This window comes from Coregonus clupeaformis, chromosome 33, assembly GCF_020615455.1.
Source record: "Coregonus clupeaformis isolate EN_2021a chromosome 33, ASM2061545v1, whole genome shotgun sequence".
In the NCBI taxonomy this organism is placed as follows: Eukaryota; Metazoa; Chordata; class Actinopteri; order Salmoniformes; family Salmonidae; genus Coregonus; species Coregonus clupeaformis.
Window position 1 is genome coordinate 30075261 of NC_059224.1, and position 22158 is coordinate 30097418.

At 41.0% G+C, this 22158-nt stretch overlaps 1 protein-coding gene across 1 annotated transcript in view; it reads right to left on the reverse strand.

The window, feature by feature from the left end:
- Positions 1-22158, reverse strand: part of lama2 (laminin, alpha 2) — a 148048-nt gene that overhangs the window by 77628 nt on the left and 48262 nt on the right. The window contains exons 13-18 of the mRNA XM_041860716.2: positions 14462-14563; positions 8090-8301; positions 7675-7786; positions 5833-5946; positions 2964-3091; positions 2212-2298 (exon numbers count right to left, since the gene is read on the reverse strand). Of these exons, the coding sequence (XP_041716650.2) occupies positions 2212-2298; positions 2964-3091; positions 5833-5946; positions 7675-7786; positions 8090-8301; positions 14462-14563 (755 nt within the window). The remainder of the gene's footprint in view (positions 1-2211; positions 2299-2963; positions 3092-5832; positions 5947-7674; positions 7787-8089; positions 8302-14461; positions 14564-22158) is intronic.

Here is a 22158-nt window from a genome sequence, read left to right on the forward strand (position 1 = left end):
TGAACCCATCTGTATTCTCCACGCTTTTATGAGTGGCTTCATAGGCACACAGTACCATATGGCAACCGAACTGAACAGACAAACCAGAAAAGACCACAGTGGCATATGGGGCTGCTTTTGACATGTGTAATGAATAACAAACAATACAATCCACTAGCCACCAGTGTGAGAACAATACATCATCTAAAACTGCCAATAGTCATGAGCATAATCAACTCAGAAGAGATCCATTTAATTACAATAAATACAAGACTAATTAAGGTCAATCTATAACCAATTGACACAGTTCTCTCTTAATGTGGATTACATCTGTCATCTTGAACAGCATCACATACCGAACATAGACCTACAGTGCCTTCGGAAAGTACAGATCCTTTGACTTTTTCCACATTTTGTTACGTTACAGCCTTATTCTAAAATTGATTAAATAAAACAATTTCCTCAGCAATCTACACACAATACCCCATAATGACAAAGTGAAAACAGGTTTTTAGAAACCTTATTTACATAAGTATTCAGACCCTTTTCTATGACTCGAAATTGAGCTCAGGTGCATCCTGTTTCCATTGATCATCCTTGAGATGTTTCTACAACTTGATTGGAGTCCACCTGTGGTAAATTCAATTGATTGGACATGATTTGGAAAGGCACACACCTGTCTATATAAGGTCCCACAGTTGACAGTGCATGTCAGAGCAAAAACCAAGCCATGAGGTCGAAGGAATTGTCCGTAGAGCGCCGAGACAGGATTGTGTCGAGGCACAGATCTGGGGAAGGGTACCAAAAAATTTATGCAGCATTGAAGGTCCCCAAGAACACAGTGGCCACCATCATTTTTAAATGGAAGAAGTTTGGAACCACTAAGACTCTTCCTAGAGCCGGCCGCCTGGCCAAACTGAGCAATCAGGGGAGAAGGGCCTTGGTCAGGGAGGTGACCAAGAACCTGATGGTCACTCTGACAGAGCTCTAGAGTTCCTCTGTGGAGATGGGAGAACCTTCCAGAAGGACAAACATCTCAGCAGCACTCCACCAATTAGGCCTTTATGGTAGAATGGCCAGACGGAAGCCACTCCTCAGTAAAAGGCACATGACAGCCTGCTTGGAGTTTGCCAAAAGGCACCTGAAGACTCTCAGACCATGAGAAACAAGATTCTCTGGTCTGATGAAACCAAGATTGAACTATTTGGCCTGAATGCCAAGCGTCACGTCTGGAGTAAACTTGGCACCATCCCTACGGTGAAGCATGGTGGTGACAGCATCATGCTTTAGGGACTGGGAGACTAGTCAGGATCGAGGCAAAAATTAACGGAGCAAAGTACAGAGAGATCCTTGATGAAAACCTGCTCCAGAGCGCTCAGGACCTCAGACTGGGGCGAAGGTTCACCTTCCAACAGGACAATGACCCTAAGCACACAGCAAAGACAATGCAGGAGTGGCTTCGGGACAAGTCTCTGAATGTCCTTGAGTGGACCAGCCAGAGCCCGGACTTGAATCCGATCGAACATCTCTGGAAAGACCTGAAAATAGCTGTGCAGCGACGCTCCCCATCCAACCTGACAGAGCTTGAGAGGATCTGAAGAGAAAAATGGGAGAAACTCCCCAAATACAGGTGTGCCAAGCTTGTAGCGTCATACCCAATAAGACTTGAGGCTGTAATCACTGCCAAAGGTGCTTAAACAAAGTACTGAGTAAAGGGTCTGAATACTTATGTAAATAAGATTCTAAAAACCAGTTTTTGCTTTGTCATTATGGGGTATTGTGTGTAAATTGATGAGAAAAAAAAAACAATTTAATCAATTTTAGAATAAGGCTGTAACCTAACAAAATGTGGAAAAAGTCAAGGGGTCTGAATACTTTCCGAAGGCACTGTTTATACATACAAAAAGACATTCACATTTCTCAGAGATAGATGTCGACAACCCAATACCAAACAGCAGCACCAATACCAAACATGACTGTGGTAATATTGTTATGACTGTGGTAGTATTGTTATGGCTGTGGTAAGTGTTATGACTGTGGTAGTATTGTTATGACTGTGGTAATATTGTTATGACTGTGGTAGTATTGTTATGACTGTGGTAGTATTGTTATGACTGTGGTAGTACTGTTATGACTGTGGTAGTATTGTTATGACTGTGGTAGTACTGTTATGACTGTGTCTAGGAGGGTTAACTCCTCTTCCTTTTGTCTTTGGGCATGGAGGCCACTCACCTGTCACAGCGTGCTCCGGTGTACCCCGGCTGGCATCGGTCACATATCAGCTCCCCTCGCGGGTCCACATGGCACGTGGGGCTGAAACTACGATGTTTTTGAGTAAGAAAAACAGGAAGTAGAAGAAAAAGAAAAGAAACGTGTATCAACAACCCCATCCTTCTGTCCCCCATAAACACAACAACATCACTGAGTTGAAAAAGAGGGAGAGTCCAGCTCTTGTCCCCCTCCTGATCCCAAAGATAGAGCAAGAGTTAGGCTGGGTCAGAGTTAGGTTCCAGTGTTCCTGACCAAGGGCTGATGGAATGACTGGCCAGTCTATTTCAGAAGACACTGGATCCCAGGGCAGGAACGGTGGGGTAGCACTGCCCTTTTGGGATGTCTGGGGGAAGAAGCTTTCTTTAGCCGCTGGTCCTGCTACTATGGCCTCGTGTAGAGGAATGCTCAGCTGTTCAGCTCCTGGCCCGGGGACACGCCACTCCACTCTGGCCACCAGGGGATTACCACCCATTACCAGTGCTTGACTGGAGCTATTGTCTCTGGCCCTGTTTACAAGTAACCGACCTCAACATGGTGGAAACACAACAGATCTAGGCGACAGCACCGGCAGTCATGGTGGTGGATCCCCCGCAACAAACACAGGATTAGATTCATGATAATGGATTATAGATAGAGCGAGGTCAGTGTGGCTAGATAAGGGTTCTGATTAAGTGTCATATCAACTTATTTCCATGTGAGATGTGATGACATACTTGTTGGACGGGATGTTGAGGGGGCAGGCGCAGGGCTGGCAGTCATTGGCTGTTCCGTTGGTAGCGTCCCCATAGAATCCAGGGATACATTCATCACAGTGGAATCCGGTGGTGTGGTCAGTGCAGCCCTGGGAATATACAGTAGGTTTATTTAGGTTCATAGGGTTAACAACCAGCAAATTAATAAATACATTCTTTAATTCTAGAACAATACCAATACACACTTTTATGGGGTTATACATCCAATGTAAACCAGCTTTTCCAATTAAAATCTGTTGTGGAAAAAAATTAAAAGAAGGAAGGGATGCTGCTAATGTACACATTAGTAGGTTTTGGTAGACAGAAGGTGCTCTTTGTTAAAAAAAAGGGGTAAATTGGCCATCAAAAAGAAAGGAGGACATTTTTACATTTTAGTCTTATCCAGAGCGACTTAGTGAGTGCATACATTTATTTTATTTTATAATTTTTTTCACCAGATTTTTATCAGAAAGAACAGAGGACCAAGGCACTCTTCATATAATTAATTAAAATGCCTTTATTTGTATCGCATGTTCAATGGAAACAAAGTTTCCCTGACGAAGGCCATGCAGCCGAAACGCGTCTGAGTTTTTGAACTTTGTTTCCATTGAACATGCGATACAAATAAAGACATTTTAATTAATTATATGAAGAGTGCCTTGGTCCTCTGTTCTTTCTGATAAAAATCTGGTGTATTGTCATCATTTGTTTGAGTAGCAGCTGTGCTTGATTGGCAATGCAGTCAACCGTGCGAACGCATGTTCAACATTTGAGTATAATCTACAAAGAAACCCAAAGTTTTGCCTGTCTCCGCTCCATAGCGTTGTCTGACAGGGATGGTCCGGTGAATAATTGGGAGAGACTTTGTGAGTCTGATCTTGCCAAATTAAACGTAATGCATTTCCCCATAGATTGGCATTAACCCAAACTCTGGTAATGCACCGCTAATGAAATGAGAGCAGTTTTTTTGGGTCCACGCATCGTCAGCCCCAATAAAGCCTAAACGCTCTTGAGTCAATTGCAGATGTCTACTCAGCATAATCACCAGCATAGAGAAGATTTCTTGATTACGGGGATGGGGAGGCTAATAATGGGTAATGGGATTGGTAGTGGTAGTGGTTTGGGGGGTTGAGGTGAATATGGGGGAGGGGGGAGGGGTGCGCTTCCCCCCTTCCCCACACAAGACTGGCTCTGTGCCATTTGCTTGGCCTATTTGTTTTCAAAATCATTTCCTATCTCAGTTAAAATGTCCAATCCTTTGTGGGATCAATCCTGAGAGCCTTTATAGATGCAAGGCAGGCAGACACACTCTACCGAGCAGGAGGAGGGTCACCAGGGTTTAACTCACCGTCATGACATCACTTGCAGGCACTAACCTGCCTGGGAGGAGACAACGCTAGGCCTCAGGGAAGTAGCCTACAGTACACACCACACCTGACAGATTACAGTGTGTACAGCGCATGATCGCTCCTAACCACAGAAGTACAAAATACCTTACTCTCTCACAGGAACGGCGAACTCTTGAAATTCCTTTTGTCGCTACTAATTTGGACGAGTTGATGCACTGGTGCCTTTCGGACATTTTAGGGTATTGGTAAATATTTTCAGACTAATGTTTTTAAATAATTTGTATTGTTGTATTGTTGTATTTCTCATGCTCCTGCCTTTTGTTTGATGACCAAGGCTAATTTGGATGACCATTTCCTTATTATGTACTTCGTATTTGCTGCATTTTTGTGAAGCAGGGCTCCCCTTGAAAAAAAGGACTTTGGTCTCAATGGGCCTTCCCTGCTTGAATAAAGATGAAATAAATACAAATAAATAATCATCCCATCAACATCACCATCTCCCTTCCACCTGCTCATAGCTGATATATAATAAAACATCCCATCACTGTTCTAGCAGTCCGTCTGTTTAATACTGAAGGAGGTCTAGTCTGATGTCTGAAGGTAGCAGCCAGGCAGCTCAGACAGTGAGAGCAGAGCGGTGGGAGAGGGGAGGCCGTACAGATGTCAGAGAGCGCTAGCTTGCTGTTAGGATGAGGACAGACAGACAGCTGAGACTGGCCCCGGGCCCTCGGGACACAGCACTCCACTCAGCTCACGTCTATCTGAACACAGAGTCATGACAAATCTCCACAGGGTCCACCCTGAGATCTGTCTCTACCGAAAAAACCACACTCAGGCTGAGGATGAAAAGAGGGAGAAGAAAGTCAATACGACGGAAAAGTTGTTCCTGGTTGGGAACCAACCAGCAGCTCTCTTCAGGTGGAGGCTTAATCCTCACGAAAATCGGTGCTATAAGGATTTAACAGTGGTCAGATTACCAAGAGTGGGATTGTTAGCACACGTATGCAAATATGACATAATGCCATACAATGCCAATTGGTGATGTCAGGAATAGTTTTCTACGAACTATCAAACATGTCCATCCAACTAATTGTCGCTGTTGATTGGCAAAGCTTCAAACACACAATAAACACTTTTTACTATCTCCAACGGTAGCATTTGCCATGCGCTGCGTCTTTAGGAGAGCACAGCTGTGACCTGTTGTAAGGTGAAACTAGGCAGCAGGTGTTGTGTCCACCATTAAGAAGGAAGGAAGGAACATGTTAAAGTAGCTCAGTGGAATGAGACAGCTCTGAGAACTCACACTCCTGCGACTGACAGGAACTATTCCCTGTGTGTTAGATAGTCATTGTAATATCAGATTTTTTTTGTGTGTGTATTATGAGAGGATTCTCATAGCCAATTGAAATGCTGTAATGAGAAATGTGTTCATGTGAAATCTCCATTTCCTCTTTACACCCACTCCCCCCTCCCACCACCACATCGTTCTCTATCCAACGTACCAAGCATTGTCCAGTGATGTCGTCACAGTCTGTGGCATGGCCGTGGCAGTCGCATGGTTCACACAATCCTTTGAACATGGTGCCGTTAACTCTTCGATGACCCGACGAACACATCTACAAAACAAACAGTCACCAAGGCATATCATTATTAGACAATGAAAAACCGAGTACAGAATCTTGACAGTTTAAAGACACTGCTTTGTAGATTTAAAAAAATGGGAAATATAAATGACTATTTTTAGTCAGTGAGATTTGGCGTTTAATTGCCTCAGAAGCTGTTTTGCGGTTCGTAATTAGCCCTACAAAGCCGTAATTAATACATCAATTTTGCTGCACTAAATGCTTTAATTTCTACAGTTGGAGAGAACATTTTTATATCATTGTGTCAGTTTAAAAATGCATCAGGAATAGTAATACAATGAATTTGAAATGCTACATTCAGATCTTCAGCCCAACTCACTTAAACATATCTTGAGTAAATTGTAAAATTAATAGCATTAATTGAAGTAAGCAATTTCAAGTAAACAATGGCTGTTTTTATCTGAGTAGGTACACACACTAATCCAAAAGCAAAACATTAGTTCAAATTACAAGTAAGAGAATGGGGCATGCGCAAGCTTCACAATAGCACAATAGCCTTAAAATAAGCCTTAGAAACACAAGCTTTATCAGTCATTTTGTCAACTCTCAGTAGATACTGTGTCGTTCAATGCACTCGTGGACATTGATCGGACACAACACTCCGTCAGGCATCGCTTCAAAAATGTTCTTATAAGGCTGAAAACAACGAGGCTGAAAACAACGAGGCACACACAGAGAAAGACAACAACAACAAACATGCCCTGTGTTATGTCTCGCTCTGCATTTTCCCTTTATACTGACCTTATTAAAAAGTGCAACCCTGTCATACCTCTGCAGAGAGGAAAAAAAAGAAGAGAGAAGGAAAAGACAGGCCAAGGAAGGAGAAAGGTGAAAACTACACTGAAATAACAAAAGACTTGCTTAGTTAAAGGAACGTCTACAAAAAGTACGAGCATAACGGTGAGCATAGAACAGCAAGGATGTTTTTCTCAAAGGATAAGGACAGAAACAAAGCAGAAGGGAAAAACATTTTAAACACGAAGGACATAAAAACCAACACATATAAATAGATATTAGACCCTGGGCATTGGGTAAAGAGAGTATAAAACAATCACCAATACACGTACTAAGAAGATTATCCCTTTCCATAAAGGTCATGCTATTGGATTTGTAGGTATGAAACCTCAGGCAGCATCTTTCTTAGTACTCTGTACGTTTATTGTGTTTGCTGAAGGAGAAAGGATTATTACTGAGCCGCGAGGCCACACAAGTGTCACCGCACACTTCACAACACGCCACCACCACTATTCATCGAGGTCACTTCGAGCATTCTCTCCCTCTCCAGCACCTATCAAGACTTGATGATAACCGTGCATTCTATTTCATTCCCCCTCTCCCTGCTCCCACCCCCCCAACACACATTTGCTGTCAGCACAAAACACCCCATGCAGAAATCAATACCCATCGCATTTTTAAATAGAAAATACCGTTTTCAACCGAGAGTACATATTACTGTAATAGCACACCCTTTTTGTACCTGTACGTCAGCTTCTCTTTACACTTACAAGCCACCTACGCTCACACTCCCGTAAGCATGCACGCACACACCCAAACCTACCAATCACACACACTTTACAATGAATGGAAGTGAAAATGACACAGCAGCAGAGAGCCACTCTCACACAACCACTTTCACCTTCTTTTCTTTTCCTATCCCAAGAAAAACACACAAAATCGAGGGAAATGAAATCTGTGATTTACCTCACAAGACGTTCCACCGTACCCAGGAGGACAGTGACACATCTCCACAGCATTGGCCATCTTCTCACTCCTGGAGAACTCACTGGCCATCTCCAGACTGACAGAATGGAGCCTGGTTAAGACAGGTCAGACACAGAAAGACAGAACCAGAACATCACACTATTAGAAAAGAGCAACATGTCAACTTTTCAAATACAATCTAGACAAGATCAAATGAACTGTTGAACATGAGAACAGAGATCTGAAATGTTTCTCTCCAATCTGTCTTGCCAGACCTCATAACGATGTCCTCTAACATACAGATAACATCAAGCACAGAAAACCCCAGCTGATTTTGGCCTCTTGTGCCAAAGAGCGGATGTAGTGTCAGATCAGTGTGGATCAGTACAAAGGAGGGTGCAGTGTATGTGGTTACCTGTAGATGGCGACCCGCTCATTGCTGTGTGAGGCTCTGATGAGGAGGCTGCTCACATTAGTTAGAGCCATCATGAAATCTCTCTTGCTGACAGGCAGGCCTGTCTCCTGATTCTCAAAGTGGTCAGGGTAGAGCAGAGTTCTCTTTGTGCTCTCCGAGAAAGGGTACACCGGCAGACCGAACCGACTGTCAATCATTTTTATCCCGCTGCCCTGCAAGAGATGAAATGTCAGAGTTTTTCCCCCCTCGTTTGAGAGACAGCATCCATGTTGGTGCACGTATTTAATCGCCTCATGCCAGAATGCGAAGTCTTTGCTCTGACTGTCAGTATTGGCCATAAATGGAGCATGGGTACCACACATGAATAATACTCTATTCTGAGACACCATGAATCGCTAAATTGTATAAAGAGTGACATTTCGTAAAATGAGACTTGTCTTTGGCCAGATTGTTCATTGACTCAATAAGTGTATGAGTTATTTTTCAATTTATGCATAATAATTTATGTGTAGGTGTGAGCTGGAAGGAAATAGAGAGATCTCTGTGTGTATCTCTGTGTGAGTATGTGTGCAAGAGAGAGAGAGAAAAAGAGAGAGAGAGACGGAGAGATGGAGTAGAGAGAGAGTGCTGATTGCGTACCGCCGATGGATGCATTGCCAGGTAGAATTTAAGGGTAAGATCTCCAAACACGCTGGTGGGAATCATCATAGAGGATTATCAGATGTTATTCATCCCGCCTGCTTATTTACTGTTCCAATGACTGCTTGGAAATTACAATTTATGGGTGCCGACTACTTTATTTGCACTGAATTAATGGAGTGTACACATGCAAAGCAGGGTTTAACTATCAATAATGACCTGTCATATATCTAGGCTCTTCCCCATATCACGTATGACATGTGCTCTCCTCTCTGCAATATCTTAATAAAACCCAGTGACTGAGCGTAGGTGGCTGTGATCTGACACTAATGGATCTGGAAATCTCTCCCTCAAACTCATAATAAAAACAGCTGTGTACAAACACCAGTATAACAAATACACACTGAAGATGAAGACGGATCTCTCTGACCAACCTCTGACATCAACCAACAATCAGTAAACACAGGATATTTTGGATGGAAAAGGGTTGAAATTGTGTTGGCAGATTTTTTTCCAGCATTTGATCATTGATTGCACTAGAGAGCAGGCTCTCTTGCTGGTTTCCAGATCCTCTGGATAAACTAATTCTTCAGGCTTAACTCTAAGGCTGTAATCATGATCTGAGTTCTCCAGCTTTTGTAAAGATGCCAAGAGGACATATCAATGTCACATCGGATTTGTGTGGCTGTGTTTGGGTTTTGAATGATATCACCTGTGTGTGTGTGTGTGTGTGTGTGCGTGACTGTGTATGTGTGTGTGTGTGTGTATGTGACTGCGTGTGCATGACTGTGTGTGTGTGTATTCCATTATTCAGAGAACAGTGCTTAAGGGAGAAAATCTTAATGCATTCCTCATGGATTACACACAAACACAAATAAAAGACAGCGAATGAATCCTCTCACGGCACTCGGCTGACTGAAGATGAAAACGATGACAGATGAACCGCTGGTCCACGATGGAGCGTTAATAAAAGGACACCTGACTAGCGTAATAGCCCAAGACGACAGAGAGAACGAACAACGGAGAAAATGTGCGTATTGCGCATCACTCCCAAGGTCAGCGCCGGTCGTGTCCTCCATGTCAGGAATGATTCAACATCGCTAAAATAAATTATTTAATTGATTCACACACCGCTTCGGCAAAGTTGTGTGAACGACAATAAAACACGGTGGTGAGTCTTTTATTGACTATTTCACGACTGAGGGGCAGAAAGTGAAGTAGGCCTTGTGTCGGAGCAGCATAACAATCTAATAGGCCTGAGAGAGCCTTTACTGTGAGATATATGCTGAGCGCTGCACAAACTAATGCAGATGCATTGCAAATTTAGTATAGAGCTAGACCAACTGAATAGATACACTCTTCTCTGGGGCCCACTCTATGTTCATGATAATCAACAGTGGTTTTGTTATATGTTGTAATAAAAAAATACATGCAGTCATTGCTGTCATGTTGGATGATACAGCTTCGTCAACATAGCGCTTGTTAGGAGCATTAATGTCTTCTCTGAGAAACATCCTCCACGCTTAATTTGATGAAGGATGCTTTCTCATTCTGCTCTTATTCTTGTCTAATTCGCAAGCTTGTATGGATTTCAGTAGACAACTGTAGATATTTAAACATGCACTATCCCAGAAACCCTAGACCCACGCCAATTTGTATTCCGCCCCAACAGATCCACAGATGATGCAATCTCTATTGCGCTCCACACGGCCCTTTCCCACCTGGACAAGAGGAACACCTATGTGAGAATGCTATTCATTGACTACAGCTCAGCGTTCAACACTTAGTGCCCTCAAAGCTCATCACTAAGCTAAGGACCCTGGGACTAAACACCCCCCTCTGCAACTGGATCCTGAACTTCCTGACGGGCCGCCCCCAGGTGGTAAGGGTAGGTAACAACACATCTGCCACGCTGATCCTCAACACGGGGGCCCCTCAGGGGTGTGTGCTCAGTCCCCTCCTGTCCTCCCTGTTCACCCATGACTGCATGGCCAGGCACGACTCCAACACCATCATTAAGTTTGCCGACGACACCACAGTGGTAGGCCTGATCACCAACAACGCTAGGGAGGAGGTCAGAGACCTGGCCGTGTGGTGCCAGGATAACAACCTCTCCCTCAACGTGATCAAGACAAAGGAGATGATTGTGGACTACAGGAAAAAGAAGAGGACCGAGCATGCCCCCATTCTCATTGACGGGGCTGTAGTAGAGCAGGTCGAGAGCTTCAAGTTCCTTGGTGTCCACATCACCAACAAACTATCATGGTCCAAACACACCAAGACAGTTGTGAAGAGACAAAGCCTATTCCCCCTCAGGAAACTAAAAATATGTGGCATGGGACCTCTATACCAGGCGGTGTCAGAGGAAGGCCCTAAAAATTGTCAAAGACTCCAGCCACCCTTGTCATAGACTGTTCTCTCTGCTACCGCACGGCAAGCGGTACCAGAGCGCCAAGTCTATGTCCAAAAGGCTTCTTAACAGCTTCTACCCCCAAGCCATAAGACTCCTGAACAGCTAATCAAATGGCTACCCGGACTATTTTTATTGTCCCCCCCCCGACCTCCTCTTTTATGCTGCTGCTACTCTCTGTTTATTATCTATGCATAGTCACTTTAAATCTACCTACATGTACATATTACCTCAATTACCTTGACTAACCTGTGCCCCTGCACATTGACTCTGTACCCCCTGTATATAGCCTCGCTATTTTTTACTTATCAATTTTTTCCTTAACACTTTCATTACATATTTCTTAAAACTGCATTGTTGGTTAAGGGCTTGTAAGTAAACATTTCACTGTAAGGTCTACACTTCTTGTATTCGGCGCATGTGAAAAAAAAAAGAAGATTTTATTTGATTTGATTAACCTCTTCATCTAAGTTAACCTTCAGTGTTGCGACGAAAGAATATTGGCAAAATGTATTGCTCATAGAACTAGAAAGGTCCGATCAGACGGGATTCTTAAAAGGAAGATATATTGGAGACAAAATTAGACAACTACTATAAATAATTGAAAACTATGAGAATACAGGGAAACCAGGTATAATCTTTATTGCACATATTGAGAAAGCCTTTGATACAGTAAGTCTAGAATCGGTTTATAAGTGCCTGGATTTTTTTTAGGATCTCTCATAAAATGGGTAAAAGTCATGTACAACTAAATAATTGTTACTTCTCTGAAATGTTTTAGCTGTCAAGAGGTGTAAAACAAGGTTGCCCTCTATCACCATACCTATTTATTATGGCCATTGAAGTGCTAGCGATAAAAATCAGATCCAATGATAACATTAAGTGGCTAAAAATTAAGGGATTAGAGACAAAAGTATCAGATGATTCAAGTTTTCTCTTGAGTCCTCAATCTTCAACCTTCAAATCTTTCTCTGGACTAAAACCCAACTATGATAAGTGTACAATATTACGGATTGGTCTCTAAAATATACAAACGCTTAATTGCCATGTAGTCTCCCCGATTAAATGGGCGGATGGTGAAGTTGATGTGCTTGGTGTACATGTCCCGGAAAAGTTGAACAACCTTGCAACTATTAACATTGATAGAAAACTTTGTAGAATAGATAGGATCTTGAAACTGTGGAGAGGGAAACACCTATCCATCAAAATTATCCTGATTAACCCCGTAGTGATATCACAGTACATTAATCCAATCATGGCTCTACCGACTCCAGGATAATCTTTATCTTTAAGTAATGTGAAATAAATATATTTCATTTTGTCTGGAATGGCAAACCAGTTAAATGGGCATATTTATATAATGAACATGAGTTTGGATTGTTAAAACTGCTGCCAATCAAAAACCATGCATGGCTTAAAATGACTAGTATAAATCATAAAATGTATCAGTTTCACTTAAGGTCGAGAGGTTTGACAATTATACCGCATACAATTCAAGATAGTTGGGAACATATGTTTTATGTCCCAATAGCATGGCATCCGGTTTATGAACTGATATACAAAACAACATTTGATGCATCAATCCGTTCATTTCAATTTAAACTGTTATATAAAATTCTCATCACACGGAGCACCATTAAATCCATTATTAAAAAATGGAAAGAATATGGCACCACAACAAACCTGCCAAGAGAGGGCCACCCACCAAAACTCACGGACCAGGCAAGGAGGGTATTAATCAGAGAGGCAACAAAGAGACCAAAGATAACCCTGAAGGAGCAGCATAGCTCCACAGCGGAGATTGGTGTATCGGTCCATAGGACCACTTTAAGCCATACACTCCACAGAGCTGGACTTTACGGAAGAGTGGCCAGAAAAAAGCCATTGCTTAAAGAAAAAAATCAGCAAACATGTTTGGTGTTCGCCAAAAGGCATGTGGGAGACTCTGGTCAGATGAGACTAAAATTGAGCTTTTTGGCCATCAAGGAAAACGCTATGTCTGGCGCAAACCCAACACCTCTCATCACCCCGAGAACACCATCCCCACAGTGAAGCATGGTGGTGGCAGCATCATGCTGTGAGGATGTTTTTCATCGGCAGGGACTGGGAAACTGGTCAGAATTGAAGGAATGATGGATGGCGCTAAATACAGGGAAATTCTTGAGGGAAACCTGTTTCAGTCTTCCAGAGATTTGAGACTGGGACGGAGGTTCACCTTCAAGCAGGACAATGATCCTAAGCATACTGCTAAAGCAACACTTGAGTGGTTTAAGGGGAAACATTTAAATGTCTTGGAATGGCCTAGTCAAAGCCCAGACCTCAATCCAATTGAGAATCAATGGTATGACTTAGAGATTGCTGTACACCATCCAACTTGAAGGAGCTGGAGCAGTTTTGCCTTGAAGAATGGGCAAAAATCCCAGTGGCTGGATGTGCCAAGCTTATAGAGACATACCCCAAGAGACTTGCAGCTGTAATTGCTGCAAAAGGAGGCTCTACAAAGTATTGACTTTAGGGGGTTGAATAGTTATGCACGCTCAAGTTTTCTGTTTTTTTTGTCTTATTTCTTGTTTGTTTCACATATATAAATATTTTGCATCTTCAAAGTGGTAGGCATGTTGTGTAAATCAAATGATACAAACCCCCCAATTTTAATTCCAGGTTGTAAGGCAACAAAATAGGAAAAATGCCAAGGGGGGTGAATACTTTTGCAAGCCACTGTATTTACAGTATATATATTGAATGTTTTCCGCTAGGTCCTCCAACCAGCGGAGGGGGTGGTAGGAAATAAATAAAAAGGGGATCAGAAATGTGCAACTAATGTTATTATATAGACTAAACTAGTTTCATAGCTGATCTATCTTCATAATTATATATATTTTAAGGATACCCTCTGTGAGAAAGATAGAGCTAATGGGGACCAGCAGGAATGTGTAAAACAACGCATATTGGACACAAAAGACTGCAGCACTACTAAGCTGAGCTCATTTTTGGAGGATCAGTTAATGACAGCCAGATGCTGTCTAACACTATAAGCCCACACGCACGCACACACACAGACACGCACACACAGACACACACACACACACACAGACACACAGACAATCCACAACACATTGCTTTGCGCCAAACCACTTTTTAAATGAAACCAGACATGGCATTCAGACATGTCTGGAGTCAACTTCAACAAACGCTAAAAGGATCTTTCAAACTAAAAAGGGACATGTCACATGATCAGTCTAGCTCTATGAAGGAGATCTTGTTGGCACCTAACCTAACACATGTAGTTGCATAGTGTCCATAATGAGGCTATTAGCACTTACCTCTATTATGACATTAGGAGCAGAGTTAACCCTGATGTCCTGGTCTTTCTCCCCTGCATCATATGAGACTGTATAGACAAGACTTCCTCCATAGGCTGGGAGCTGTAAACAAACAGAAGTCAACATTTTATATACAGTGCCTAGTGAAAGTTTACACACCACTTGCACAGATTTCACATTTTGTCGCCTTAAAAATAAATCAAAAAAGGGATTAAATTGTATTTTTGTCTACTGATTTATACAACCTGCGCCACATTTTCAAAGTGAAAGAAAGTATTATAGAATATTTTCTAAATTAATGAAAGATAGAAAACAAAGATGTCTTGATGGCATATTTCTTCACACCCCAGAGGTAATACTTGGTGGCCATTACAGCTGTGAATCATTTTGAATAAGATTCTACCAACTTTGCACAACTCTTAGGCCAACATATATCCATTGTTTTTGTATAAATTGCTCAAGCTCAGTAAATTTGTTTGGGAATCATTGATGGACAGCAATATTGAAACCTCAGGAACATTTAGCACCGCTGGATGGTAAATATAAAGAACCAGTCCATTAAAAAAATTGGAGGCCCCTTACACTTCAGTGTTGTGATGCAAAAATTCTAGCAAAATGCATAGCGCATAGAATTGAAAAGGTATTGTCGGATATTATTCATCCTAATTAGACAGGTAATCTGGGAAACCAGACCTGGTATTTATAGCTGACTTTGAAAAGGCTTTTGATAAAGTACAACTGGAATTTATATACTGTATAAATGCCTGGAATATTTCAATTTAGGAGAATCTCTTATAAAATAGGTGTAAAATAGTAAATAATGGCTACTTCTCAGAAAGTATTAAACTGTCAAGTGGAGTAAAACAAGGTTGTCAACTATCGGCATATCTATTTATTATGGCCATTGAAATGTTAGCTATTAAAATCAGATCCAACAATAATATCAAGGGGCTAGAAATCCAGGGCTTAAAAACAAAGGTGTCATTGTATGCTGATGATTAATGTTTTATTTTGAATCCACATTTGGATCCCTCCACAGCCTCATAGAGGATCTAGATCATTTTCTAACCTCTCTGGATTACAACCAAATTATGATAAGTGTACTATATTACATATTGGATCACAAAAAAATACAACTTTTACATTACCGTGTAGTTTACCATAGGGCGGCGCACAATTGGCCCAGCGTTGTCCGGGTTTGGTCTGGGTAGGCCGTCATTGTAAATAAGAATTTGTTCTTAACTGACTTGCCTACTTAAATAAAGAAAAAATTGTGAAGTGGACGTACTCGGTATTCATATCCCAAAAGTAGGAAATTATCTCACTACAATACATTTTAATAGAAAGTTAGCAAAAATAGATAAGATCTTGCTACCATGGAAAGGAAAATACCTGTCTATTTGTCGAAAAATCACCCTGATTAACTCTTTAGTCATATCCCAGTTTACCTATTAGCTTATGGCCCTGCCTACACCTAACGACTTGTTTTTTAAATTATATGAGCAAAACATATTCCATTTTATTTGCAACGGCAAGCCAGACAAAATTAAACGGGCCTATTTATATAATGAATATGAATTCGGAGGACAGAAATGATTAAATATTAAAGCATTAGACCTCTCACTAAAGGCTTCAGTAATACAAAAGCTATACTTAAATCCAAACTGGTTCTCTAGCAGATCAGTAAGGATTGTTCACCCCGTGTTCAAGAATGTCATTTTTCCCTTTATTCAGATTACAACCTCTCACTTTTGGTTATTTGAAAATGAAATAATCTCCAAAATATCGCTCTTTTTTAAATAAGCCATAGAAAGTTGGTTGCAATTTCAGTTTAATCCACCAGAAAAAATATTATGGTTAAACTCAAATATACTAATTTGGAAAGAATGTTTAAAAATTGTATAATCTTTGTAAATTATATCACAAATAGGACTGGTGGAGTTATGTCACATATGCAGCAAAAAAAAATTACATGGAAATGTCTGCTCTATCCAAAATTACAACCAACAAATTGCAGCATTACTGCAAAAATGGAAGAGGCAAGTGGAAGTGGAAGGGGGAGAAAGTAAGGAACTTGTCTGTCGGCCCTGCATTGAAGACCAAAATTGGTTAAAGAAAATTGTGGTAAATAAAAAAGTATACCAGTTTCATTTAAGGACCAAAACATTGACAGCTGTGCCATACAGATTGCATTGTGATAAATAAAATAGTATACTAATTTCATTTAAGGACCAGAAAATTGACAGCTGTGCCATACAGATTGCAAAAAAGTTGGGAAGAGATTTTCAATGTACCAATTCCATGGCACATGGAACAGATACACAAAACGACGCCGGATTCAAAACTTAGAGTTTTCAATTTAAATTATTATTCAAAATTCTTGCTACCAATAGAATGTTATATATACAGTATGGGGGATACAACCATCCCAGCTCTGCAGATTTTGCTGCGAAGAGACAGAATCATTATGTAATTTGTTTTGGTACTGTCCATATGTAGGTTGTTTTTGGTCGCAGGTTCAGGAATGGCTGAAGAATTGCAACATTGACCTGGAGCCAATGCTGCAAATAGCACTGCTGGGTGATTTGAAAAGTCATAGTCAATCGATCAATAATATAATAATACTCTTAACAAAAATGTTAATCTTTAATTACAATCTGTAGAAACTATGAGAATAGAAAGGTTCAGAACTTTTGTGAAAAATTGAAATCAAATCTGGATGGTGTTCAGAGATAGATGGGAGGGGTTGAGGGTAGCTGAAGGATGGGACTAAAAACAAACAAAAGATAACTAACGTAAAATGTACGGTGTCCTTAAAATGTATATAGTATGTATAAGCTGGAAGTAGAAGTGTTGTTCTCCATTAGTTTACTCCAATTAGGGGAGGGGTGGTAGGATTAGGGGTAAATAAAATAAAAAATATACAATATATATACACTACCAGGCAAAAGTTTGGACAAACCTACTGATTCAAGGGTTTTTCTTTATTTTTACTGTTTTTTTACATTATATAATAATAGTGAAGACATCAACACTATGAAATAACACATATGGAATCATGTAGTAACAAAAAAAGTGTTAAACAAATCAAAATATATTTTATATTTGAGATTCTTCAAAGTAGCCACCCTTTGCCTTGATGACAGTTTTGCACACTCTTGGCATTCTCTCAACCAGCTTCATGAGGTAGTCACCTGGAATGCATTTCAATTTTACAGGTGTGCCATGTTAAAAGTTAATTTGTGGAATTTCTTTCCTTCTTAATGCGTTTGAGCCAATCAGTTGTGTTGTGACAAGGTAGGGGTGGTATACAGAAGATAGCCCTATTTGGTAAAAGTCCATATTATGGCAAGAACAGCTCAAATAAGCAAAGAGAAATGACAGTCCATCATTACTTTAAGACATGAAGGACAGTCAATCCAGAAAATGTCAAGAACTTTAAACGTTTCTTCAAGTGCAGTCGCAAAAACAATCAAGCTCTATGATGAAACTGGCTCTCATGAGGACCGCCACAGGAATGGAAGACCCAGCGTTACCTCTGCTGCAGAGGAGAAGTTCATTAGAGTTACCAGCCTCAGAAATTGCAGCCCAAATAAATGCTTCACAGAGTTCAAGTAACAGACACATCTCAACATCAACTGTTCAGAGGAGACTGTGTGAATCAGGCCTTCATGGTTGAATTGCTGCAAAGAAACCACTACTAAAGGACACCAATAAGAAGAAGAGACTTGCTTGGGCCAAGAAACACGAGCAATGGACATTAAACCGGTGGAAATGTGTCCTTTGGTCTGGAGTCCAAATTGGAGATTTTTGGTTCCCACAGCCATGTCTTTCTGAGACGCGGTGTGGGTGAACGGATGATCTCAGCATGTGTAGTTCCCACCGTAAAGCATGGAGGAGGAGGTTTTATGGTGTAGGGGTACTTTGCTGGTGGCACTGTCTGTGATTTATTTAGAATTCAAGACACACTTAACCATCATGGCTACCACAGCATTCTGCAGCGATACACCACCCCATCTGGTTTGGGCTTAGTGGGACTATCATTTGTTGTTCAACAGGACAATGACCCAACACACCTCCAGGCTGTGTAAGGGCTATTTGACCAAGAAGGAGAGTGATGGAGTGCTGCATCAGATGACCTGGCCTCCACAATCCCCCGACCTCAACCCAATTGGGATGGTTTGGGATGAGTCGGACCGCAGAGTGAGTGAAGGAAAAGCAGCCAACAAGTGCTCAGCATATGTGGGAACTCCTTCAAGACTGTTGGAAAAGGGTGGCTATTTGAAGAATCTCAAATATAAAATATATTTTGATTTGTTTAACACTGTTTTGGTTACTACATGATTCCATATGTGTTATTTCATAGTGTTGATGTCTTCACTAATATTCTACAATGTAAAAAATTGTAAAAATAAAGAAAAACCCTTGAATGAGTAGGTGTGTCCAAACATTTGACTGTTACTGTATATGTTTTTTATATATATATAATAAAACAAATATATATTGGGGATTGGAAATTATGCAGACAATTACATTGATAGAAGCCACAATCTATATTAAAGCTGATCTACCCTAAAAAAAAAAACTAAAAAAAACACAGCTGGGCAAGCCATTCTGGGGTGTCTTTGGAATTCACATTTCTGTAATTGTCCGGTTGAAAAATAAAACTCTATCCCATGGTTAGGTATTCAGAAGACTATGGCGGGTTTTCCTCTAGCTTTTTACCTGGACTTTGCTACTTTAATATTTATTTTGATCCTGACAAACTCCCCAGTCCTTGCCAATGACAAGCATACCCATAACATCATGCTGCCACAACAATTCTTGAAATACAAAGGGATCAACTACATTGCATTCACTCCATATTACTGCCCTGCATGACAAAGGGAAAATAAAAAAACCTGTGTTAAAAAATCCACTCCAAATCATCCATTCTGTTTGCAACAAGGCTGTTAAGTAATACTGCAAGACAACACGGCAAATAAATTAACTTTTTGGCCGAAATTAAAAACTACAGGTTTGGGTCAAATCCAATACAATACAACACACAGTAAAACTCTCTCTATTTTCCAGTGTTGTGGTGGCAGCATCATTTTATGGCTATGCTTCTCATTGGCAGGGACTGGAGAGTTTGTCAGGATCAAAATAAATATGAAAGGAGCAAACCCCAGGTAAAAAGTTAGAGGAAAACCCTCCTTAGTCTTCTGAAAACCTAATCCTTGGATAGAGTTGTATTTTTCAGCTAGACAATTACACAAAATGTAATGCCAAAGACACAGCAGAACGGCTTTCCAAAGTTGTTGAGTGTTCCTGAATGGTCCAGTCTCAGTCCTGACATAAATTTGCTTGAAAATCAGAGAAAGGGTTTGAATATCGCTGTCCATCAATGATTCCCAACCAAATTGAATGAGCTTGAGCAATTTTGACAAAAACAATGGATATACTGTATGTTGTCGTAAGAGTTGTGCAAAGTTTGTAGAATCTTATTCCAAATGATTCACAGCTGTAATGGCTGCCAAAGGTACTTCCATTAAGTGAGTGGAGACTTATCCAATTATGATATTTCAGTTCTATAACTTTCTTTCACTTTGAACATGTGAAGTAGGTTTTGTACATCTGTAGGAAAATGTGAAAAATGTGAAAAAAGTTCAAGGGGGTGTAGACTTTCTATAGGCCCTAAGAGTTGTGCAAGGTTTGTAGAATGTTATTCAAAATAATTCACAGCTGTAATGGCTGCCAAAGGTGCTTCCACCAAGTATTAACTCTGGGGTGTGAAGACATATGCAATCAATACATCTTTATTTTTTATTAACTTGGAAAATGTTCTATAATTTTTCTTTCACTTACAAAATGGGGAGTAGGTTGTGTACATACAGTTGAAGTTGGAGGTTTACATACACTTAGGTTGGAGTCATTAAAACTCGTTTTTCAACCACTCCACACATTTCTTGTTAACAAACTATAGTTTTGGCAACTTTGTGCATGACACAAGTCATTTTTCGAAACAATTGTTTACAGACTGAATATTTCACTTATAATTCACTGTATCACAATTCCAGTGGGTCAGAAGTTTACATACACTATGTGAGGGCTGAAGCATACGAATGTGCACTTGTGGGCGCATGTGACCAATAAAATTTGATTTGATTTGATTTGATTTGATTTGATTTGACAGTGCCTTTAAACAGCTTGGAAAATTCCAGAAAATGATGTCATGGCTTTAGAAGCTTCTGATAGGCTAATTGACATAATTTGAGTCAATTGGAGGTGTACCTGTGGATGTATTTCAAGGCCTATCTTCAAACACAGTGCCTCTTTGCTTGACATCATGGGAAAATCAAAAGAAATCAGCCAAGACCTCAGAAAACAAATTGTAGACCTCCACAATTCAGGTTCATCCTTGGGAGCAATTTCCAAATGCCTGAAGGTACCACGTTCATCTGTACAAACAATAGTACGCAAGTATAAACACCATGGGACCACGCAGCCGTCATACCGGTCAGGAAGGAGACGCGTTCTGTCTCCTAGAGATGAACGTACTTTGGTGCGAAAAGTGCAAAACAATCCCAGAACAACAGCAAAGGACCTTGTGAAGATGCTGAAGGAAACAGGTACAAAAGTATCTACAGTGGGGAGAACAAGTATTTGATACACTGCCGATTTTGCAGGTTTTCCTACTTACAAAGCATGTAGAGGTCTGTACTTTTTATCATAGGTACACTTCAACTGTCAACCCATCTTCAATGCTCTTACTGAGGGAAGGAGGTTGTTGGCCAAGATCTTGCGATACATGGCCCCATCCATCCTCCCCTCAATACGGTGCAGTCGTCCTGTCCCCTTTGCAGAAAAGCATCCCCAAAGAATGATGTTTCCACCTCCATGCTTCACGGTTGGCGAGTGGAGTTTAGACCAAAAAGCTCTATTTTTGTCTCATCAGACCACATTACCTTCTCCCATTCCTCCTCTGGATCATCCAGATGGTCATTGGAAACTTCAGACGGGCCTGGACATGCGCTGGCATGAACAGGGGGACCTTGCGTGCGCTGCAGGATTTTAATCCATGATGGCATAGTGTGTTACTAATGGTTTTCTTTGAGACTGTGGTCCCAGCTCTCTTCAGGTCATTGACCAGGTCCTGCCGTGTAGTTCTGGGCTGAATCCTCACCTTCCTCATGATCATTGATGCCCCACGAGGTGAGATCTTGCATGGAGCCCCAGACCGAGGGTGATTGACCGTCATCTTGAACTTCTTCCATTTTCTAATAATTGCGCCAACAGTTGTTACCTTCTCACCAAGCTGCTTGCCTATTGTCCTGTAGCCCATCCCAGCCTTGTGCAGGTCTATAATTGTATCCCTGATGTCCTTACACAGCTCTCTGGTCTTGGCCATTGTGGAGAGGTTGGAGTCTCTTTGATTGAGTGTGTGGACAGGTGTCTTTTATACAGGTAACGAGTTCAAACAGGTGCAGTTAATACAGGTAATGAGTGGAGAACAGGAGGGCTTCTTAAAGAAAAACTAACAGGTCTGTGAGAGCCGGAATTCTTACTCGTTGGTAGGTGATCAAATATTTATGTCATGCAATAAAATGCAAATTAATTACTTAAAAATCATACAATGAGATTTTCTGGATTTTTGTTTTAGATTCTGTCTCTCACAGTTGAAGTGTACCTATGATAAAAAATGACAGACCTCTACA